Consider the following 19,980-nt stretch of genomic DNA (forward strand, 5'->3'; position numbering starts at 1 on the left):
CTTCTATTAACAGAACTTTGGAAGGAAATATATATATATATATATATATTAGGAATAAAAATTAGGAAAATATCGATATATTTTTATATTTTTGTTGACGAAGTTATCCGAAGACTTCTAAGGATTTGGAAACACCATTTTTCATAGACCCATTTAAGATTTTTCGAAGATTGTTTTGGATTTTTTTTTTCAAAGAAATTTTCCACATATTCAATTTTAACATACGTTAATTTCAATACTGTGCATTTTTAGGATTTGTGGAAATTGTTAACAATACAGGGTGAGATGAAAAAACTGCAACCAACTTCAGACAGCTTCCAGTGACAGCTCATGATATTGTTTACAAGCGTACAAAAGCATTTTGGTGAGAATTTTCCAAAAAAAAAATATATTCGTGATGTGCGATTTCTTTATATTTGGCTGGAAAACCACAAGTGGCTATCGATAGAGCACTCCAGGATTTAAATGTGAATAATTCTTTTGTGTCTCGTAGCATCGACCATTTATGTGATACTGCTAGCGTAGCCCAACGTCAAGGAAGTAGACGGAAGAAAACAGCAACATAAACAGAAATGGTTCGAAAAGTATAGAAGCGACTTGATCAAAACCCGCGTCGCAGTGGCCGAAAAATGCCTCGTGAGCTGAACATATCGCAATATTCCATTCGGCAAATATTGAAAAAATGAGCTCTGGGTAAAGCCATTGAAATCCCAAAAAGTGCAAGAACTTACGCCGGAACAGAAAGAAAATTGACTCAAAAGAGTTAAAGAATTGCTTCGCTTGGCCGAATCTGGTGTACTGCCGAATTTGGTTTTCTCCGATGAGGAAACATTCGTTGTCCAACATTTTATAAACAAACAAAATGATCGTGTTTACTTGCCAAAGAGGTCAGCTGAAAATGTGCACCTTGGGTTGGCCGGCTATGGTGGTGATGGTGTGGGCCGCCATAACAGCCGATGGTCGCTCTCCGCTCGTATTTATCGACCGTGGCATCAGAATAAATGCCGAATATTATCACGAAAATATTCTGGAGGGCGTAATAAAGCGTTGGGCATGCAAACATTTTGGCTGCAGACCCTGGACATTCCAACAGGACTCAGCACGAGCCACCCAAGAATAGTTACTACATGAGGTTTCTTGCTTCATTTCAAGCGCACAATGGCCACCAATCCGTTGGACTATTGTGTCTGGAGTATTTTGAAAAGCAAGGTTGGCACAAAAAATACCAAAGTGTCGATCGCCACAGGTAAGCGCCACCAAAATCTCCGAATACCAATCCGTTGGACTATTGTGTCTGGAGTATTTTGGAAAGTAAGGTTGGCACTAAAAAAAATGCCAAAGTGTCGATCACCGCAGGCAAGCGCCTCGCCGGGTATGGGCCAAAATACCGTAGAGCGACATTCGGGCAGGGTGTGACGATTTCATTGGCAGTTTGAAGGCCATAATTCGTGCCAAAGTTGACCAATTCGAACAAATTTAAACTTATTCTATTATTTTACTCTCGCAAGTAGAATTGAGAAAATCGGAGCTCTGATATAAAGAAGTTCGGAAGGTTTTCTATGCATGCGAGTGAAAAAAATACGATCGCAGTCTATTTTACTATGCCACTCGAACACGAGCGAGTATGCTTAGTTCATTTTCAAGTAGTCTTTTAGTCCTTCCCTTAGACTATATTCTTACTCCATTTCGAGCATTTCGACTGCTATCCTTATTTTACAAACAGGAATACTGGAGCGATCACTCCAAAAACTCGTATTATTTGTATACTCTCACTATAATATCTTGCAAATCGGAACTCTGTTCTAAAGACGTTCGGAAGGTTTTCCATTCATAGAAGACTGTTTTAAAAGTATCCTGTGCTTAGAGATCTGTTAGAGGTCGTCTTTGATGTCCTATGCCCTTTTCAAGGTTTCCTATTTGAATTTTTTCTACCCATGGAGAACCCTTAAAGGGTCTTCTATTCATGGATATCCTTTCGGACGTCTTTTATCTGTAGAATATTATTTGATTTTTATCCAACGGATAATTTCAGAAATAATATCTTCGTAAATAACTTAAAAAAAGATCTTCTCTCGACAGAATTACCTGCAGATCCCTATCCTTTAAATGAAATACCCTACACTGTGTCACAGTATTTTACTCTTGCAAGTAAAATCGATTAAATCGGAGCTCTAATATAAAGGCGTTCGAAATGTTCTCTATTCATAGAAGACTTTTTAAGATTCTCCTGTACTTAGAAGAATTTTTTTCTAGATCATATTTAACCTTTAAGAATCGTCCATCCTTTTAAACTTTCTGCCATCAATAGATTACTTTTTAAATACCTTCCCTTTATAGAATTTCTTTTAAAGAATCCTATCCTTTGATTTTTTTACCTTTAATAATCTTCCACGCTTTTGAACTTTCTGTTATCAATCGTTTACTTTTTAAATACCTTCCCTTTAAAGATCCTTCACAAGATCTTACCTCTAGAGAACACCCTGAAGACCCTTATTCCATAAAAGAAAACATCCTCCACTGTGCCACCACTGAGGCAATATCTAATGAAGCTGCAATATTATGATAAATTTTCACGCATCATGTTTTCGCTAAAGGAACAATCATCGACAACAGAACAACAATGACAACCTATCCAACCAACAAAACCTCCCTAGGAATTCCGACCTAATCATTGTGTAATCATTTGTAATACAGAACAGAATTGGTGTCTTCTTTTTTTTTTTTTTTTTTTTTGGTAATTCGCTGTGTGAAGAGAAAAATGTTACGGCTAATTGAGCACCCCTCTCGCATGAACAATGAATGAGCGCAAACAAATTGAAACAACATTACAACACCACCATCAACAACAACGGCAGCAGCAGTGGCAGTGGCAGCAAGGAAACAGGCAGTGTTCTATGCCTGCCTGCCTCAATGGCTGTGGCAGCAACAATGATGATGATGATGATGACGTTGGTGGTGGTGGTGGCAATGATGCCTTTATGTCTGTCTAAGCGGCTTTTGTAATTTCGCTGTTTGACACTTCAATTATGAGAGTGTGAAAGTGCAACGAGGGAGTTCTCCCCGTTAGTCGTTTTTTTTTTGATTTTGTTCTTGTTGTTGTCTGTCCCTTTTGGAAATTTGATATGCTCTTGAGTTCGTCAGCAGCAGCAACAACAACAACGGCAACCGCGCCACAATTTCCACTGAATAAACATCAAGTGCATATGCCACTTGGCGTAGTAGTATTTGGCCTGGGGCGCAAGCAAAAGTGTTTTATACGCTGAAGCCTTTGGCATTCCGGGTTGTAACAAATTGTTTTGGGAATTGAAGTGACGTTTTGGGTGTAATATCTTTGCTCACAAAGGGGTCACTCGCTCACTTATTCATATTACTCTTGTATATGGCTGTGGAAGTTTTCGTGATTTGACACAAAACGGAAGGAAGGAAGGAAATGCTTAAGCATCCGCCTTTCCTCCCACTTGTTGTAATCATTCAAATCATTTATCGCTCTCTCTCTCTCATTCAATTCAAATTATTCCAAATAGATTATTGTCATAATTATGTTAACATTTTTATGGGATTTTGATCACTTGGCCGTCAATCTTGTGAAATTCCATTTCCAATTTATTTGAATGGGTGATTTTCTTTAATTATATTCTTATGGTTTGTCGGATGGCTAGCTGCGAGATGAATGGATGTGCCACTTTAGATATATCGATATAATAGAGCATTCTTCTTCTTTCTAATTCCATTCAATTTTTCTACGAAATGGAATTTAACGCCAAACACCCACATTTTGTCCCAGCAACTTTCCCCGTCAATTTGCCCATTTTAATTTTTGGGGTCCATCTAATGCCTTAGATTGTTATTGGTGTTGACTAATTATCGCCCATTTGGAATGTATGCGCGTCTCACATATGAACCCATACTCATAGATAGATACAACATAAGGTATATTTGTCACCGATTTGTTGTAGCCTGTTGCTGTCTTGTCATTTCAACACATTGAGTTTTTCCTTCTTCAAAAAAAAATTGTAAAGTAACGAGGGTCAAATTAAAAAGTTTCTGAAATGGATATGTGGAAAGTATTCATTACTGGTTAACTTAAAACAAAAGCAAAATAAAATTAAAGACAAGTAAGCAAAGGCTACAGTCGAGAGGGGCCGACCGTTGAATACCCTACAATACTATAATAAACGATACAGTTTATATGGGCGAGATACTCGAAAGAACTCCACAAGATATTGTGACAAATAATAAAAGAAAACCATCAGGTTTCGTTCTCTAATTTTCGAATAATAGCAACTTAAACTAATTTGCTCATTTCCAATTTATTGGTAGATGTTGCACGTAAATGGTCTTCCTAGATCTGGAACCAACATCTCCAAAAGACCTATAATCTCTCAGAAGTGGCAAGAGATTAACATTTATTATTGGTTTTTCACTGAAACGCATCTATATGAGATATAGACATTTGACTATATTCTTCAACGAAATCAGCGTTTACGAAATAGTCAGAAGTGCGCCTTTCCTGTATTTGTGAATTCTCGAAAAAGTCACTGGAATGGACATTTTCGTATTTTGTCTACAAAAGTTGGTAAACTATTTCACACATTGAATATTTTTGGATGGCCATCCAAAACTGCTTGGCTTTTGCAATGTCCGGTAACACCAATTCAAATGTGCGTGAGGATCGGGCGATAATTACGACCTGCTGACAATTTTGCAGTTTTTTTGGTCCATTTCAACCCCTAAATATATGGCGATCATCTCCAAAAGGAGTAGGCTTCTATTCTAACCCTCATCTGATCCCCATGCAAAATTTCGTAAGGATCGGGCCATAAATGCGATCTGTATATGATATCCTGATATCCTAACTACTTAGTTTTATTAGCTGTAGAAATATTACCAAATGTTTAATTCAAAATGAAAATATGCCAAAAATGTGACAAAATTGAAAAAATATGAGAAAATGTTAGAAAATCAATATTTTCATCTTTAGAGAGATATTTTTATGCGAGTTTTTAGACGTTTTTTCTTTCCTGCCAAGAGGCCATTCTGAATTAATGAAAACTGCCGAAATCAGTTCAGCCGTTCTCGACATATAAGAGATCTTTCAAGCCTATCTTCTTTGATAGACATATATATCGCACATATTTTGCTATATATCCGATTTGTTGGATGTTAACATCAATGTAAAGATCAGAAGTAACCTTGTCATGGCTTCGTGATTTCGCCGGGTTTTAAAATATTCGCGGTTTAATTTTAAATTTTGAATTTTTTCAACAAAAAAGATATGGTCTATTTTACCCGCTAAATATTATCCGATGACTACCCTAATTGGTAGGCTTCTTCCCCGCCCTAAACTCTAGCTACATGCGAAAATCCGACTGGTCTATAATTGCGACCTGTATAGCTACTGCAAAATCCGACATTTTTTCAGTATTTGGTCCATTTCAACCCCTAAACATTTGGCGATCATCTCCAAAAGAAATAGGCTTCTAGACTGACCCTAACCCCACCTTCTAGCAAAATTTCGTTAGGATTGGGCCATAATTGCGACCTGTAGCGTGATTACAAATTAACATGGACAGACGGACAGACGGACGGACGGACATACACAGCTAGATCGACTCAGCTCGGCGAGATAGGAAGATCCATATATACTTTCCTATGTGGGAAATCAATATTTCGTGGTGTTACATAATTTTTGGCCCAATCAAACTTATAATACCCCCAACATATAGTGTTGTAGGGTATAAAAAAATAAAAATTCTCCCCTTTGGCTGGAGAAAAAACCCCCACACACTTTCCGGCTAAAAAAAAATGTTGGCTTTTTCTCACAATTTCCGCTCCACCCTCCATAACATTTGATTTTTACAATATCTTAAATATTACCCTACACACGATAAGCGAACGACACCCATCGACAAATTGTTGTTTCTGTTGATTTTTTTTTTTTTTTTTGGGGCAATTGGTTGTTATTCCTGCCCCGAGTGTCTAACATTCTCCGTTCATTGTGCGGTGAATTATAACCTCATTAATTTGCTGTTAATTTGTTAAATGTCACAAAGAAGCAACGAAAATGTTTGTCAAAAAAAAAAAAAAAAAAAGAAAACGAAATATACGAAGAGATACGATGTGTTTTGTTTTTTTTTTTTTTTTTTTTTTCAAGTAGAATATTTAACAAATTCTCGAGAGAAACAAGTTGTTGTTAATTCTGTTTGTTAAATTGGTCAGGGGCTACAAAGAAATTCCTGGAACAATAAAAAATAATTTGAAACAATCCAAAATTGCCAATATCATGTGTGATCATAAAAAATGTCATCTTAAATATTTGGTTTTGATTGGGAAATATATGTTTATCTGCAACAGATGACATGTGCATTAAATATTGGCGTTGCCAAGCTTAAGTGTTCCATTGCCTATTTTGAAAAAAACCCAAAGTTTGCATCTCGAATTGCTTAGAGCTGACAATAAATTGAGTTTAGATTTGTGAATGAAAAATTTTAAACGAGTATCGGTTAGAATAAAAGTGGCCGAAAAATGTTTCGTGGGCTGAACATATCGCAATATTCCATTCGGAAAAATATTGAAAAATGAGCTCTGGGTAAAGCCATTGAAATTCCAAAAAGTGCAAGAACTTACACCGCAACAGCAAGAAAATAGACTCAAAAGATCTAAAGAGTTGCTTCGCTTGACCGAAAGTGGTGAACTTCCCAATTTTGGTTTTCTCCGATGAGAAAACATTCGTTGTCCAGTAGCTTGATCGTGTTTACTTGCCAAAGAGTTCAGCAGAATATGTACAACTTCGGAACTCAAATGTGCACCACCAGAACTCAAGCGCCGGTCATGATGATGATGTGGGCCTCCATAACTTTCGATGGTCGCTCTCCGCTCGTATTAATCGACCGTGGCATCAGAATAAATGCCAAATATTATCGCGAAAATATTCTGGAGCGTGTAATAAAGCCTTGGGCACGCAAAAATTTTGGCCGCAAACCTTGGACATTCCAACAGGACTCACCACCATCGCACTCAGCACGCGCCACCCAAGAGTGATTACAATATGAGGTTCCTAGCTTCATTTCCAGCGCACAATGGCCACAAAAATCTCCGGATACCAATCCGTTGGACTATTGTGTCTGGAGTAATTTGGAAAGCAGGGTTGGCACTAAAAAATACCAAAGTGTAGATCACCTCAAGCAAGCGCTTCACCGGGAATAGCCAAAATAGCGCAGAGCAACATTCGGGCAGCGTGTGACGGTTTCATTGGCCGTTTGAAGGCCATAATTCGTGCCAAAGGTGGCCAATTCGAACAAATCTAAAGTTATTCTAAAATTTGATGCTATTTCCGACATTTTTCGGTTTCATTCAATTAATTTTTTTTGGCTTTGTTGCTGTTTTTTTTTTATCTCACTCTGTAGTTTATCCACATAGTTCAGATAACATTGATAATTTAGATATAGACACTTTATCCACCGGATGCAAATACTTTAAATACTTTTCTTCACCCAGTTCAGGTAAAGTAGATATGTTATCCGCGTGGTCCATATATTTCTCATACATTATTTATGTGGTTTAGATGACGTAGATACTGTATCCGCATGTTATTATAACATAGATGCAGTATTCGCGTTATTATTATAATTATTATCACGTAGATACATAATCCGCTTGGTTCGGATAAAGTGCAGAATTTTCTGTTTCTTTTAAACCTGTTTCGGATGACGTAGATACTTTATCCGCAGGGGTTTGTGGTTTATCTAACGTAGATTTTGTATCCGCATTGTTAAACGTACATAAGAAGTCTAAATAAGTAAAGAATCTACGTTATCTAGGTTTATCTACACAGTAACGTAGATACAAAATCTCCTATTTAGTGATATAGTTACACAATAAAATATCTACTTGGACTTACTAAAATAAAAATGCTTCTTCATCTACCATAGATACTTGATCTACTACACTAACCTAACGTTTCTCAAAATCGAACTTATGCCATCACCTATCACATAATTATCTATCATACTTACTTCGGAGCTTTTCCAACGGTTCATGTTTCGGTGTATGCGGGGGTACGACACTATGATGTGGATGCTGCGAATAACCGCTAACCAAATCCTGACCGCCATGATGCAAATGGCCAAGACTACCAATTGGCATTAGACTCGAAATGGCAGGTGAAATGCTAACCGACGAACTGGAATCATGTAAACTGTGATGATTATGCATATGATCACTGCCGCCACCGACGGAGGCATTGCTATTTACAGTTGAACTGCCTGTGGTACTGCCGCTACTCATTGCCGTACTGGTTGTGGTGGCACTCTCCGCTGAACCGGCCGATCCGGCGCCGGCCGCTGTCCCGGCACTAACCAAATCCTGCAGACACAGGCCAGTCGATTCGGCCGACATCGCTTCCAGTCCATTAAGGGCACCGCCCACCCCAACGCCAATCGGTGCTGATGTTACACCATGACCACCGCCAGCAGCATTGCCGCCGCTGGCGCGATCCATACCTAAATATGTGGGGAAAATGGTGGAAAATCCTTGAGCCACAGCTTGGTGTGGCTGATGGTGGCCGTGCAGGGTGCTTTGTTGGTGATGCGGATGTAACGGAGGCAGATGATGATCTCTGCCCGAGAACTTCGTCGTGACGACGTCCTTGAAGTGTTGCAAAAATGTAGTCGTCGTGGTGAGGCCGGTATCGTACACTGGGGTAAAGTTTACAATTTTCAAGCCGTTGCAAGACACCCAAGAGATGAAGAATTATGCGAACAAGATCTGAAAACAAAAGACAAATAATGATTAGCATATCAGAAGAAGAAGAAGAAGAAGAAGAAAAAACAAATTTGGAGAGATAAAAAGAATATTTGTTTTATGTGGAATTCTGCTGTTGTTGTTGTTGTTGATTTGAGATTGTGAGATTTCACAAACATTAGCCGCTTAACCTCCAACACTATAACGACAGCCTATCTTAACACTTGCGGTTGGTCTTCCAGCTGGCAGCCACAATGGAAATGTGATTTTCTTTTTGTATTGTTGTTTTTGTTGCTGGTTACGAACTCAACAAATATTTGTGATGCTGCGTGTATTTTCTACAGACAAAGAATGTGATAATCTATGAAAATCATTTTCACCTTATTTTTTTATTTATTTTTATTATTATTTTATTATTATTTTTTTATATCTGTAGGGTCTATAGGGGCTATACAGACCTTCTCCGAAAATATTTAACTTAAAGTTTTAATTTTTTTTTTTTTTTTTGGTGTTCTTCTCCAAATAATGAAGAGATAAGTAAATTGTTTTCAATTCCATTTCTTGATAAAACATTTGCATGAACAAAAAAAAAAAACAACAGCAACAAAATAAAGCGGCAATAAAAATCTTTCAAAACGTCAAAAACAATTTTCGGGGGGAGGAATAAAACAGTGTTTTTGGGGAACAAAATAAGATATAATAGCCCATAAAGATAAAAAATACACAGTATTTCAAATAAAAAAACTAGGTTAATATTTTTAATGTTAAGGGCCAACCTTGGTTTTAATACCCTCGCCATGTGGTTACAAAGGGAAATATATCATTTGACACAGCCAAAACTTGTCTTATCGAAATCACGGCTTTAGACCCCATGCCTCTTTGGACCAAATCCGTTTCAGGACATTTGGAGTCGATCTAGAGTCGTCCGTCTGGATGCTGCGCACGATAACTCTCAAAGGGAGTACCCGGTTTGATCTAAACTTGGTGCATCGTAATATTATTGTGAAATCCAGATCGAGTTCGAAGATGAAAAATATCGGTCCACTTCTTCCTCGCAAAAGATGAAAAAATTTTAAAGAAAATAATTAAACATATACAGGGTTGCCCATATTCGACGGACCCATTTCGATGACTCTTTGGGCCCATTCCAATAAACGAGGCTTGTCCGCAAATCAATGCGAACAATCTGACGCTTCAAACGCGGTATGTCATTAAGTGATGTGACATCTCTGTCAAAAGTTATGGCGTTGCCAGATGGATGGACAACCCTGTAGAACAAGAAAGAATCATCCAATTTTGTTCCAACTTTGCTAATCCTAATATTTGTTTCAATGCTATGTCAGGTGCGAAAATGGACAATATTGGCCCACTCCATCGTGTACCTCCCCTACAAAGAGCTAACATTTTGAATAATTATAACTCTCATAGAATGCGAAATAAGCATCCAATTCTCCTCAAATTTCACATATCCCAATATTTCTACTAACACAAGATTAGGTGAGAGGATGGAATATCTCGGACCGCTCTTTCTGATACCTCCCCCACAACGGGTCAATATTTTTAATAATTATAAAATAAGCATCCGATTCTCTTCAAATTTCACATATCCCGATAGTTTTCCAAAACAAGATCTGGTGTCAGATAATATATGTCGGCCTACCCCTTCTGGTACCTCACCCCCAAAGAGGTGACCCTTTACAATAACGTGGGAAACAAGTCGGCGATTCTATTCAAACTCGGTATATCTACATATTTTTTTCAACCAGAGGTCTAATGTGAAAATCGAATTTATCGGCTCACTCCCTTTTGTACCTCTCCCACAAAAGGTTTACTTTATAAAAAAACAATTATTTCCAAAAAATGGTGTATACATGTCCGATTTTCATCAAATCTTACACATCCCAAGATTTTATACCCTACACCACAAGGTGGTCAGGGTATTATGTCTTTGTGCATTTGTTTGTAACAGGCAAAAGGAAACGATATAGACCCATAGTTCCTTTTGATGAATCTGCATAGAATCATATTCTGAGTCGATTTATGCATGTCCGTCCATCCGTCTGTCCGTCCGTCCGCCCGTCCGTCTGGTCCATGTATTCTTGTGAACAAAATGCAGGTCGCATTTATTATCCGATTGAGATGAAATTTTGCAAACAACATTTGTTTGGCCCAAGGACGAACCCTATTGAAATTGGAGATAATCGGTCAAAATTTAGATAAAGCTCCCATATATACCTTCGTCCGATTTGCCTTTTATTGTGCACCAAACGTGTAATATTAGTCCGAATTGTATGGAATTTTGCATGCACGATCAGATTAGACCTGAAAATAAGTATGCCAAATTTGATCGAAATCGGTTCAGATATAGCTATAGCTCCCATATATATTGTTCATCCGATTTGCTATTTTTGTCCCCCGCAGCCGTAATATGCACCCTGTAACAACAATATTTGGGGAAATATATCAAATACAGCTCAGAAATACACTTGCTAAATTTTATCGAGATCGGTTCAGATTTGGATATAGCTCCCATATATAACTTTGTCCGATTTACCTTTGATTGTGCACCAAACGTCTAATATTTGGCCAAATTGGATGAAATTTGGCACTTACGACCGAATTGAGTCTAGAAGCTAGTATTGTCAAATTTGGTGAAGATCGGTTCAGATATAGCTATAGCTCCCATATATACTTTTCATCCGATTTGTTGTATTTGTTACCCACAGCCGTAATATGCACTCCGTAACAACGATATTAAGGGAAATATATCAAATACAGCTCAGAAATATCTTTGCCAAATTTTATCGAGATCGGTTCAGATTTGGATATAGCTCCCATATATATTTTTTTTAGATTTTAAATTATTTGTGCACCAACACTAGTCCGAATTTAAAAGATACAAATTCGTCGGCATATTTAGTTCTTTAAACATTAAATTATAATTATAATCATAGCGTGTATAATTGAATTCTCCCATAAAAACTTTTAATTGTTATGCGCAGCTCTACTAAATTAGCAAAGTGGTGTAGGGTATCATAAAGTCGGCCCCGGCCGACTTTAAGTCTTTCTTTTCTGGTTTTATTTTGAGAACGTTTCAGAGTTCTCTTGTTTGAAAAATAAGTGTGGAAATCAAAAACAGAAACAAGATTTAAATACTTTTAGATAATTTCGTCAGGCCCAATTCCTAATATGAAGTAGGTTCATAGTTTTCCTAATGTGTAAAAATCTCAATTTTCATTAACTTTCTTTCTCAGAGACTAGCGCTCCACAGTTTCATAACCTTGTGTCGCATGCCAGTTTATGTTTAGGAGTTATCTTTTTTCAGTGTTTTTTTTTTTTTTGTTTTTTTTTTTTTTTGTAGTATTTATATTTATGTTCATATTGTTACACACAAACAAACAAATAAAACCACATTGTACAATTGTATGTTTACATGATTATTGTTGTTTTCTATAGTTCTCTGAGTGTAGGGACATTCATAATAAAAGACAAATATTTACATTTCTCTATCTGGGGTTTCTTGTACTTTTGGTCTTTATTGCCGTTCGTTTCAAGAACTCGTGTTTATTAATAGTAATTAGACCATCCGTGCGTGGTGTTGGTGTTGTAAAGGTCTTGCAAATGATTATCACCAAGTTATCACCTTAATATCTTACAAGAAAAGAAAACAAATATACATTCAGACCAACATATTTAAATGGAAATATTCAAAACGATCGGATATTAATTTGTGAGTTGAAGATATTAGTGGTGAATACTTTTTTATTGGCACACATCGGACAGGAGGGTATATTAAGTAATTATTTTAAATATATATTGTTTGTATCCTTCACCATAGTATGGAGGGTATATTAAGTTTGTCATTCTGTGTCTAACACCTCGAAATATACATATACCAAAAATATGTATATTCTTGATCAGCATAAAATTCTATGACGATGTCCGTCTGTGGAAATCACTCTAGCTTTCGTAGGATAATAACATTTTATTCAGATGTGTGTAAGGTCCACAAGACTTTTGGTATTGAAAATGGGCTATATTGGTCCACGTTTTTGTATATCCTCCATATAACTGTACCAACAGATTCAACTTCAAAACTTCCTTGCATAGAACTGTCAAAATAGGTCTAAGTTTTGGTCACCATGTGACTGTACTTCCACACACTTTTCGCCGGAAATGATTCAAATATGAAATTCGAAGTTCCTAATGGGTACTACAAGCTATGACAGAAGATTGCTCATATGGGTCCATGTCTAAATATAGCCCCCATACAACAGCACCTCCTTAAACCGCCCTGAAACCGTCACACGCTGCCTGAATATTGCTTGCGGTATTTTGTCCCATTCACTTTGGTATTTTTAGTGCCAACCTCGCTTTCCAAAATACTCCAAACACAATAGTCCAACTGATTGGTATCTGGAGATTTTGGTGGCCATTGTGCGCTGGAAATGAAGCGAGGAACCTCATTTTGTAACCATTTTTGGTTGTCGCGTGCTGTGTGCGATGGTGCTGAGTCCTGTTGGTCTGTTTGCGTGCCCAAGGCTTTAATACACTCTAAAGAATATTTTCGCGATAATAGTCGGCTTAATACGAGAGAAGAGCGACCATCGGCTGTTATGGTGGCCCACGCCATCACCATGGCCGGCGCTTGAGTTCTGGTGACCAACCGAAGGTGCTCATTTTCAGCTGACGTCTTTGGCAAGTACAGGGTTGCCCATATTCGATGGACCCATCTGGCAACGCCATAACTTTTGACAGAGATGTCACTTCGCTTCAAGACATACTGCGTTTGAAGCGTCAGTCCAAGCAGATTTTTACCATGAACCAATACACGTCACGCGAGCGCTCTGAAATAGTTGCAATTTATATTCAACAGAAGAAGTCAATTGTGAAAACTCAACGTGCTTTTAAAACATTAAAAAATGTGAGAAGTGCGCCTTCAAAGAACACCATTAAGCGTTTATACGAAAAATTTTCGACTGGTAAGGCTCTTTCTAATCCGAAGAGGTCATATAAAACTCGACAAGGCGATCGGCCGAGAATATCGCTGCCGTACGAGCCAGTGTTGAGAGGTCCCCAAGAACATCCCAAAAACGTCGTTCTCAGCAGTTGGACATGGCTCGGTCCACTTTACAACGGATTATTCGCATTGATTTGCAATTGTTCCTGTACAAAATTCAATTGACGCCATGAATGTTGCCTGCGGACAAGACTCGTCGATTGGAATGGGCCCAAAGGTCCGTCGAATATGGGCAACCCTGTATTTGCCGAATGGAATATTGCAATGTGTTCAGTTCACGAGCCATTTTTCGGCCACTGCGACGCGGATTTCGATCAATTCGCTTCTTTACTTTTCCAACCATTGCGGCTGCTGTTACCGTTTGGTGAAAATCGGATATACCTCCCTCTGATTCCAAATTATCTACTCTAAAACCATAATATACCACCCACATAAAGGTACCCGCCACATTTTGATATTTTTAATATTTTATTTCCATTCTCCAACCGTGTATTTTGAGGGCTTCGAAAAACGTAAGACCGAAAAATCTTCTCTTTATTATTTATTTATTTTTTTTAGAAAAATCAATTTCCCAACTATACAATGACCCGCAATCACATGTCACATTTACAATAATTTTTATTTTTTCTTAAATGTCTCTTTAGTGCAATAAATATTATAACATTTTGTTTGCAATAATCAATAAAAAAAGGCAAAACCTTGACAGCAATCATAAATTGAATAAAAAAAAACATGAACAAGAAAATTTAGCACAGAATGACAACAACAACAACAACGAATACAAACAATTTTTGCCGGGGCCCATAAATAGTGGCGATGTCAGTACGGTTCGTGGTTCGTTTGCTAGCTAGTACCCCGATGGTTCTTCTGTTCGGCACCACCTGAACAAAATCGTCGTTGTGATAAACATCTTAAATAAATAAGTAATAAAAATTCGCTCGCATGCACACACAAACACACGCCGGACCGTTGGTTAAATCAACAGTGGAAAAATTCAATAAAACATCCCAAGGAATATAACTATTTATGAGAGTCATTAACGCAATCAGAATGCAAAAAGGCACAGATATATCAACTATCTACTTGGCATGTCAGACTTTCATTCAAATATTCCTATTCCAAAATGCAATATTACGCACAACGGGAGCAGTGACAGCAGCAGCAGCACATTGGCCATAAATGTGGGCAAATATTTATTCAGTATCGTTCAACATTTGCCAACCAACCAACCACCAAACAACGAGCCAAGCCAGCCACTCAGCCAGCCAACAATTCAGTTGATCGCTGCAACACCTTCAAATATTTGCATTAGCATCTAATTATTGCATTTGCATCTAACCATCAGCAGCAGCACTATCTTTACTAGTTAGAATTGCAACCGTTGGCTTTCGCTTTCATTTTGCATTCAAGCCATAAACGTATGGACGGACGCAGGGCCAGTCAGCCTGGCAATTTTAGTGATTATCTGATAAGCCATGGCTGGCAGTTCTTTGTGGCTGCTGTTTTCTGTTATTGTGGTTCTTGTTGCTGTTATTCTTATTTTACTTTTTTTTTTGTTTTGTAAACAGGCATTTATTGTTGTTAATTTTTTTTTTTGCTTTTTGGGAAAAGTACTCGTTTGTTGTTGCTGTTGTTGCTCTTCGTATATGACTGTTGTTAATAATTTGCTCTTTTGTACAAAACCAACAAATCTTAATCTAATAAACTTGATCCCTATTTGATCCCAGATAGGATTAAATTGTATTTTTCGGGGATTACAAAGTGTGTATTTGAAATGTTAAGTGTTTCTAAAGTGTTTTTTGAAAAAAAAAAAACTAAAAAAAAACTAAAAGAAAATGAAAATGAAAACAGTTTAGTATTCAGTAGTGCTGGTGATAAACAATTCAGTTGACATAATAACAATTTATTAGGTGTGATATTGTATTTCATAAAGGTATTCTATAGCTGTGAGGAATGAAGCGATATAGAATGTGTACAGGGTTGCCCATATTCGACGGACCTTTGGGCCCATTCCCATCGACGAGGCTTGTCCGCAGGCAACATTCTTTGCGTCAATTTAATTTTGTACGGGAACAAATGCAAATCAATGCGAATAATCCGTTGTAAAGTGGACCGAGCCATGCCCAACTGCTGAGAACAGGGTTTTTGGGATGTTCTTGTGTTGAGAGGTAACACTGGCTCGTACGGCAGCGATATTCTCGGCCGATCGCCTTGGTCGACTTTTATATGGCCTCTTCGGATTAGAAAGAGCCTTACCAGTCGAAAATTTTTCGTATAAACGCTTAATGGTGTTCTTAGAAGGCGCACTTCTCACATTTTCTAATGTTTTAAAAGCACGATGAGTTTTCACAATTGACTTCTTCTGTTGAATATAAATTTCAGAGCGCTCGCGTGTCGTGTATTGGTTCATGGTAAAATCTGCTTGGACTGACGCTTCAAACGCGGTATGTCATTAAGCGATGTGACATCTCTGTCAAAAGTTATGGCGTTGCCAGATGGGTCCGTCGAATATGGGCAACCCTGTATCTTAATATCTGGGCTATGTTTTGGTTCGGAGAACTAACAGGGCTTCTATAAGAGACCCCCAGAAAATAGGAAAATAAAAGAAAAGTGTCACAAAAAATCCTCGAATCCTTCTATAATCTACTCCTATTTTTCGCAACATAAACATCTGTTGAACAGCTCCGAATCCTTACTCTCAATTAGGCTTAAGCTGTAAAATTAATTTTCTTCAAGACACACATAAAAAGCTTAAAAACTCAAAAATGCATCCGAAATTGAAAAATGGCAGCTTTTCATTTTAATTAAAAATTAAAAGAAAATAAATAATAATAACAATAATAATAATAATAATAATAATAATATAAATACATTCCTTATCTCATTTCCAAACTAGGTTAGTTACCGACGGTATTTTTAGACCAGACATTTTTTTCTGATGGACAAAAATTTAATGTTCTTTTGAAAAAATAAGTTTCGAAGCACAAAGACACGTTTCAATAAATCTATAATAAACAAGTAAGCAAAGGCTATAGTCGTGCGGGGCCGACCACGTGATACCCTACAACACTACAATATGTGAGAAGCCCCCTCATGTTCAAATCCATTTTGGAAGATTTCGCTTTTAAAATTATGTCACGAAGCACTACCCGATATCACCCTTAGCATTTTGACCAGGGACATTTTCCCAATATTTATGCACTCCGTCGTGCTGTTAGTTTTTGTGGTCCATTTTACGGCTAAATATAATCCAATGGTCATCCAAAATGCCAGAATTCTTCCCTTTGCTTAACTATCTTCTCAGGCGTGTCGATTGGCTTCAATTGTGTGATCAGGATTTTTTTCTTCTTTTTGGTTCGTTTGAAACCCCTAATATTTTGCGATCATCTCCAAAAGCAAGAGGCCCCTCTGCGTCTCCAAATTTAGACGCATCTATATGATTTGGCTATTCGTCATTTGGCTATATTCGTCAACGAAATCAGCATAAAAAAGCCAGAAGTTCGCCTTTTGTGTATTTCGGATATCGCCTGTAAGTAATGTTAGTATTTTTTCACACAAAAGTAGTGGTCCATTCTACCCGCTGTCTTAAATTCTAACTTCATGCAAGATTTCGTGTCCTTTGGTTTCTATTTGTGATCTTTATAATGGATGCAAAATCAGGAACATTTTGAGTTGCTGGTCCATTTCAATCCCTAAATATATTGCGGACATATTTGAAAACAATAGACTTAGCCCTTCTGAGCCTAACCCTACCTTTGCCAAAAATTTCGTGAGGATCGAACGATAAGTGCAATATAAATAATAACCCCAACCTTTGTTGTAAAATGCAAAAATATTGCAAAATATACACTTCAATATTATAAGTCAAATTGAAAAAATCGCATGCGATAAAAAATATGAAAAAGTAAAAAATGTCACAAAATACTACAAAATCTATACTAACATCATTATTGGCATCTTTTATGCGATTTTTTGTAGATTTTATAATTTTATGCCAAAAGGGCATTCTACATTTACAAAATATGTCAAAATCGCTCGAGCCATTCTGAAGATATAAGCATTCTAGCTAACATCCCCTTCCTTTGTATATATACATTGTATATATTTCGCTATATATATCCGATATTTTTACTATTGGCATCTACGTAACGGTCAGAATTGACCTGTTCGTCTATTTGTGATTTCGCCGGGATTAAAAATATTCGCGGTTTAATGGAAAATTTGACTTTTATTTAACACAAATGTTATAGTCTATTTCACCCACTAAATATTACCAGATGACCATCAAAATTGGAAGGCTTCTGCCCAGCCCTAAGCTCTAGCGCCATGCTAACTTTGATTGGTCTATAATTGCGACCTGTGGCGCAACTGCAAAATCAGGATTTTTTTAGTTTTTGGTGCGTTTCAACCCCTAAATATTATGCGATCATCTCCAAGGGTTCTCTTCTGACCTTAACCCCACCTACATTCTAAATTTCGTGAAGATCGGTCCATAATTGCGACCTGTAGAGTGATTAGAAATTAACATGGACAGACGGACAGACGGACATACATAGCTAGATCGACTCAGCTTGGCGAGATAGGAAGATCCATATACTTTCCTATGTGGGAAATCAATGTTTCGTGGTGTTACATAATTTTTGGCCCAATCAAACTTATAATACCCCCAACACAAAGTGTTGTAGGGTATAAAAATGCATTCGTATTGAAATTTTTCCGATTTACGGATTTAATGAGATCAGTGCATAAAATTACCCAGCGAACCAAAATTTTGATATTAGCTGAGACACATCTGACCAACATGTGTTAGAATTCTGCACATTTTTTCTGAGGATTTTTTCTCTTAGTGTAGACTTTTTATATCCTCAGCCATTCCTCGAAATTGAATTTTTGAAACAAGTATATACAGGGTGAGATGAGAAAACTGCAACCAACTTCAGACTGCTGTCATTTTTAAGCCACTTGTCCGACAGCTGTTAAAGTTATTCCAGTGACAGCTCATTATATTGTTTACAAGCGTACAAGAGCATTTTGGTGAGAATTTTTCAGAAAAGAAAGTTAATCGTGAAGGTTTTCAAGAGTAATAGTGTGATTTTGTTATATTTGGCTGGAAAACCGCAATTGGCTATCGTTAGAGCACTCCAGCATTTAAATGTAAATAAATCTTTTGTCTCTCGTACCATCGGAGAGAAAACAGCAAAATCAGCAGAAATGGTTCGAAAAATAAAGAAGAGACTTGATCAAAACCCGCGACGCATTGGCCGAAAAATGGCTCGTGGGCTTAACATATCGCAATATTCCATTCGGCAAATATTGAAAAATGAGCTCGGGTTAAAGCCATTACAATTTCAAAAAGTGCATGAATTTGGTTATCTCCAATGAGAAAACATTCGTTGTCCAGCAGTTTGTAAACAAAGAAAATGATCGTATTACTTGCCAAAGAGGTCAGCTGAAAATGTGCACCTTCGCTTGGCCACCAGAACTCAAGCGCCGGCCATGGTGATGGTGTGGGCCGCCATAACAGCCGATGGTCTCTCTCCACTCGTATTAAACAACCGTGACATCAGAATAAATGCCGAATATTATAGCGAAAATATTCTGGAGGGTATATTAAAGCCTCCGGATACCAATCCATTTTACTATTGTGTCTGAAGTATTTTGGTTTGGACGGTTTCAATGACCGTTTGAAGGCCATAATTCGTGCCAAAGGTGCAAAACTCGAACAAATGTTAACTTATTCTTAAATTTGACGCTATTTACGACATTTTTTGCTATCATTCAATATAATTAAAAAACAAGTAAGCAAAGGCTATAGTCGTGCGGGGCCGACCATGTGATACCCTACAACACTACAATATGTTCGAGAGGTTACCCTTAGTTTTAGGCCCAGAGAATTCGAAAAAAATAGCATGCGATAAAAATATGACAAAAATTGAAAAATTTCGACAAAAGATATTCACTTTTTATTGGTATATTTTTTCGCGATTTTCTTAGATATTATCATTTTCTGGCAAGAGACCATTCCGAATTGATGGGGATTGTGAAAATCGGCCCAGCGGGTCTTGATTTATAAGCAGAATCAATAAGATCAATTCTTTTACATATACATTGTTCCTATTTTGCTATACATTCGATTTTTTGGCTATTAGCATCTCTGTAATGGTCAGAAGAGATCTTTTATGTATTTCTCATTTGGCTGGGATTGAAAATATTCGCGG

The 19,980-nt window shown here is 37.3% G+C and overlaps 1 protein-coding gene across 1 annotated transcript in view; it reads right to left on the reverse strand.

Annotated features, from left to right (window-relative positions):
* Positions 1-19,980, reverse strand: part of LOC101890665 (pituitary homeobox homolog Ptx1) — a 94,237-nt gene that overhangs the window by 64,988 nt on the left and 9,269 nt on the right. The window contains exon 2 of the mRNA XM_005184833.4: positions 8,016-8,766. Within this exon, the coding sequence (XP_005184890.3) occupies positions 8,016-8,499 (484 nt within the window). The 5' untranslated portion in view covers positions 8,500-8,766. The remainder of the gene's footprint in view (positions 1-8,015; positions 8,767-19,980) is intronic.

This window comes from Musca domestica, unplaced genomic scaffold (genome assembly GCF_030504385.1).
Source record: "Musca domestica strain aabys unplaced genomic scaffold, Musca_domestica.polishedcontigs.V.1.1 49, whole genome shotgun sequence".
Lineage (NCBI taxonomy): Eukaryota > Metazoa > Arthropoda > Insecta > Diptera > Muscidae > Musca > Musca domestica.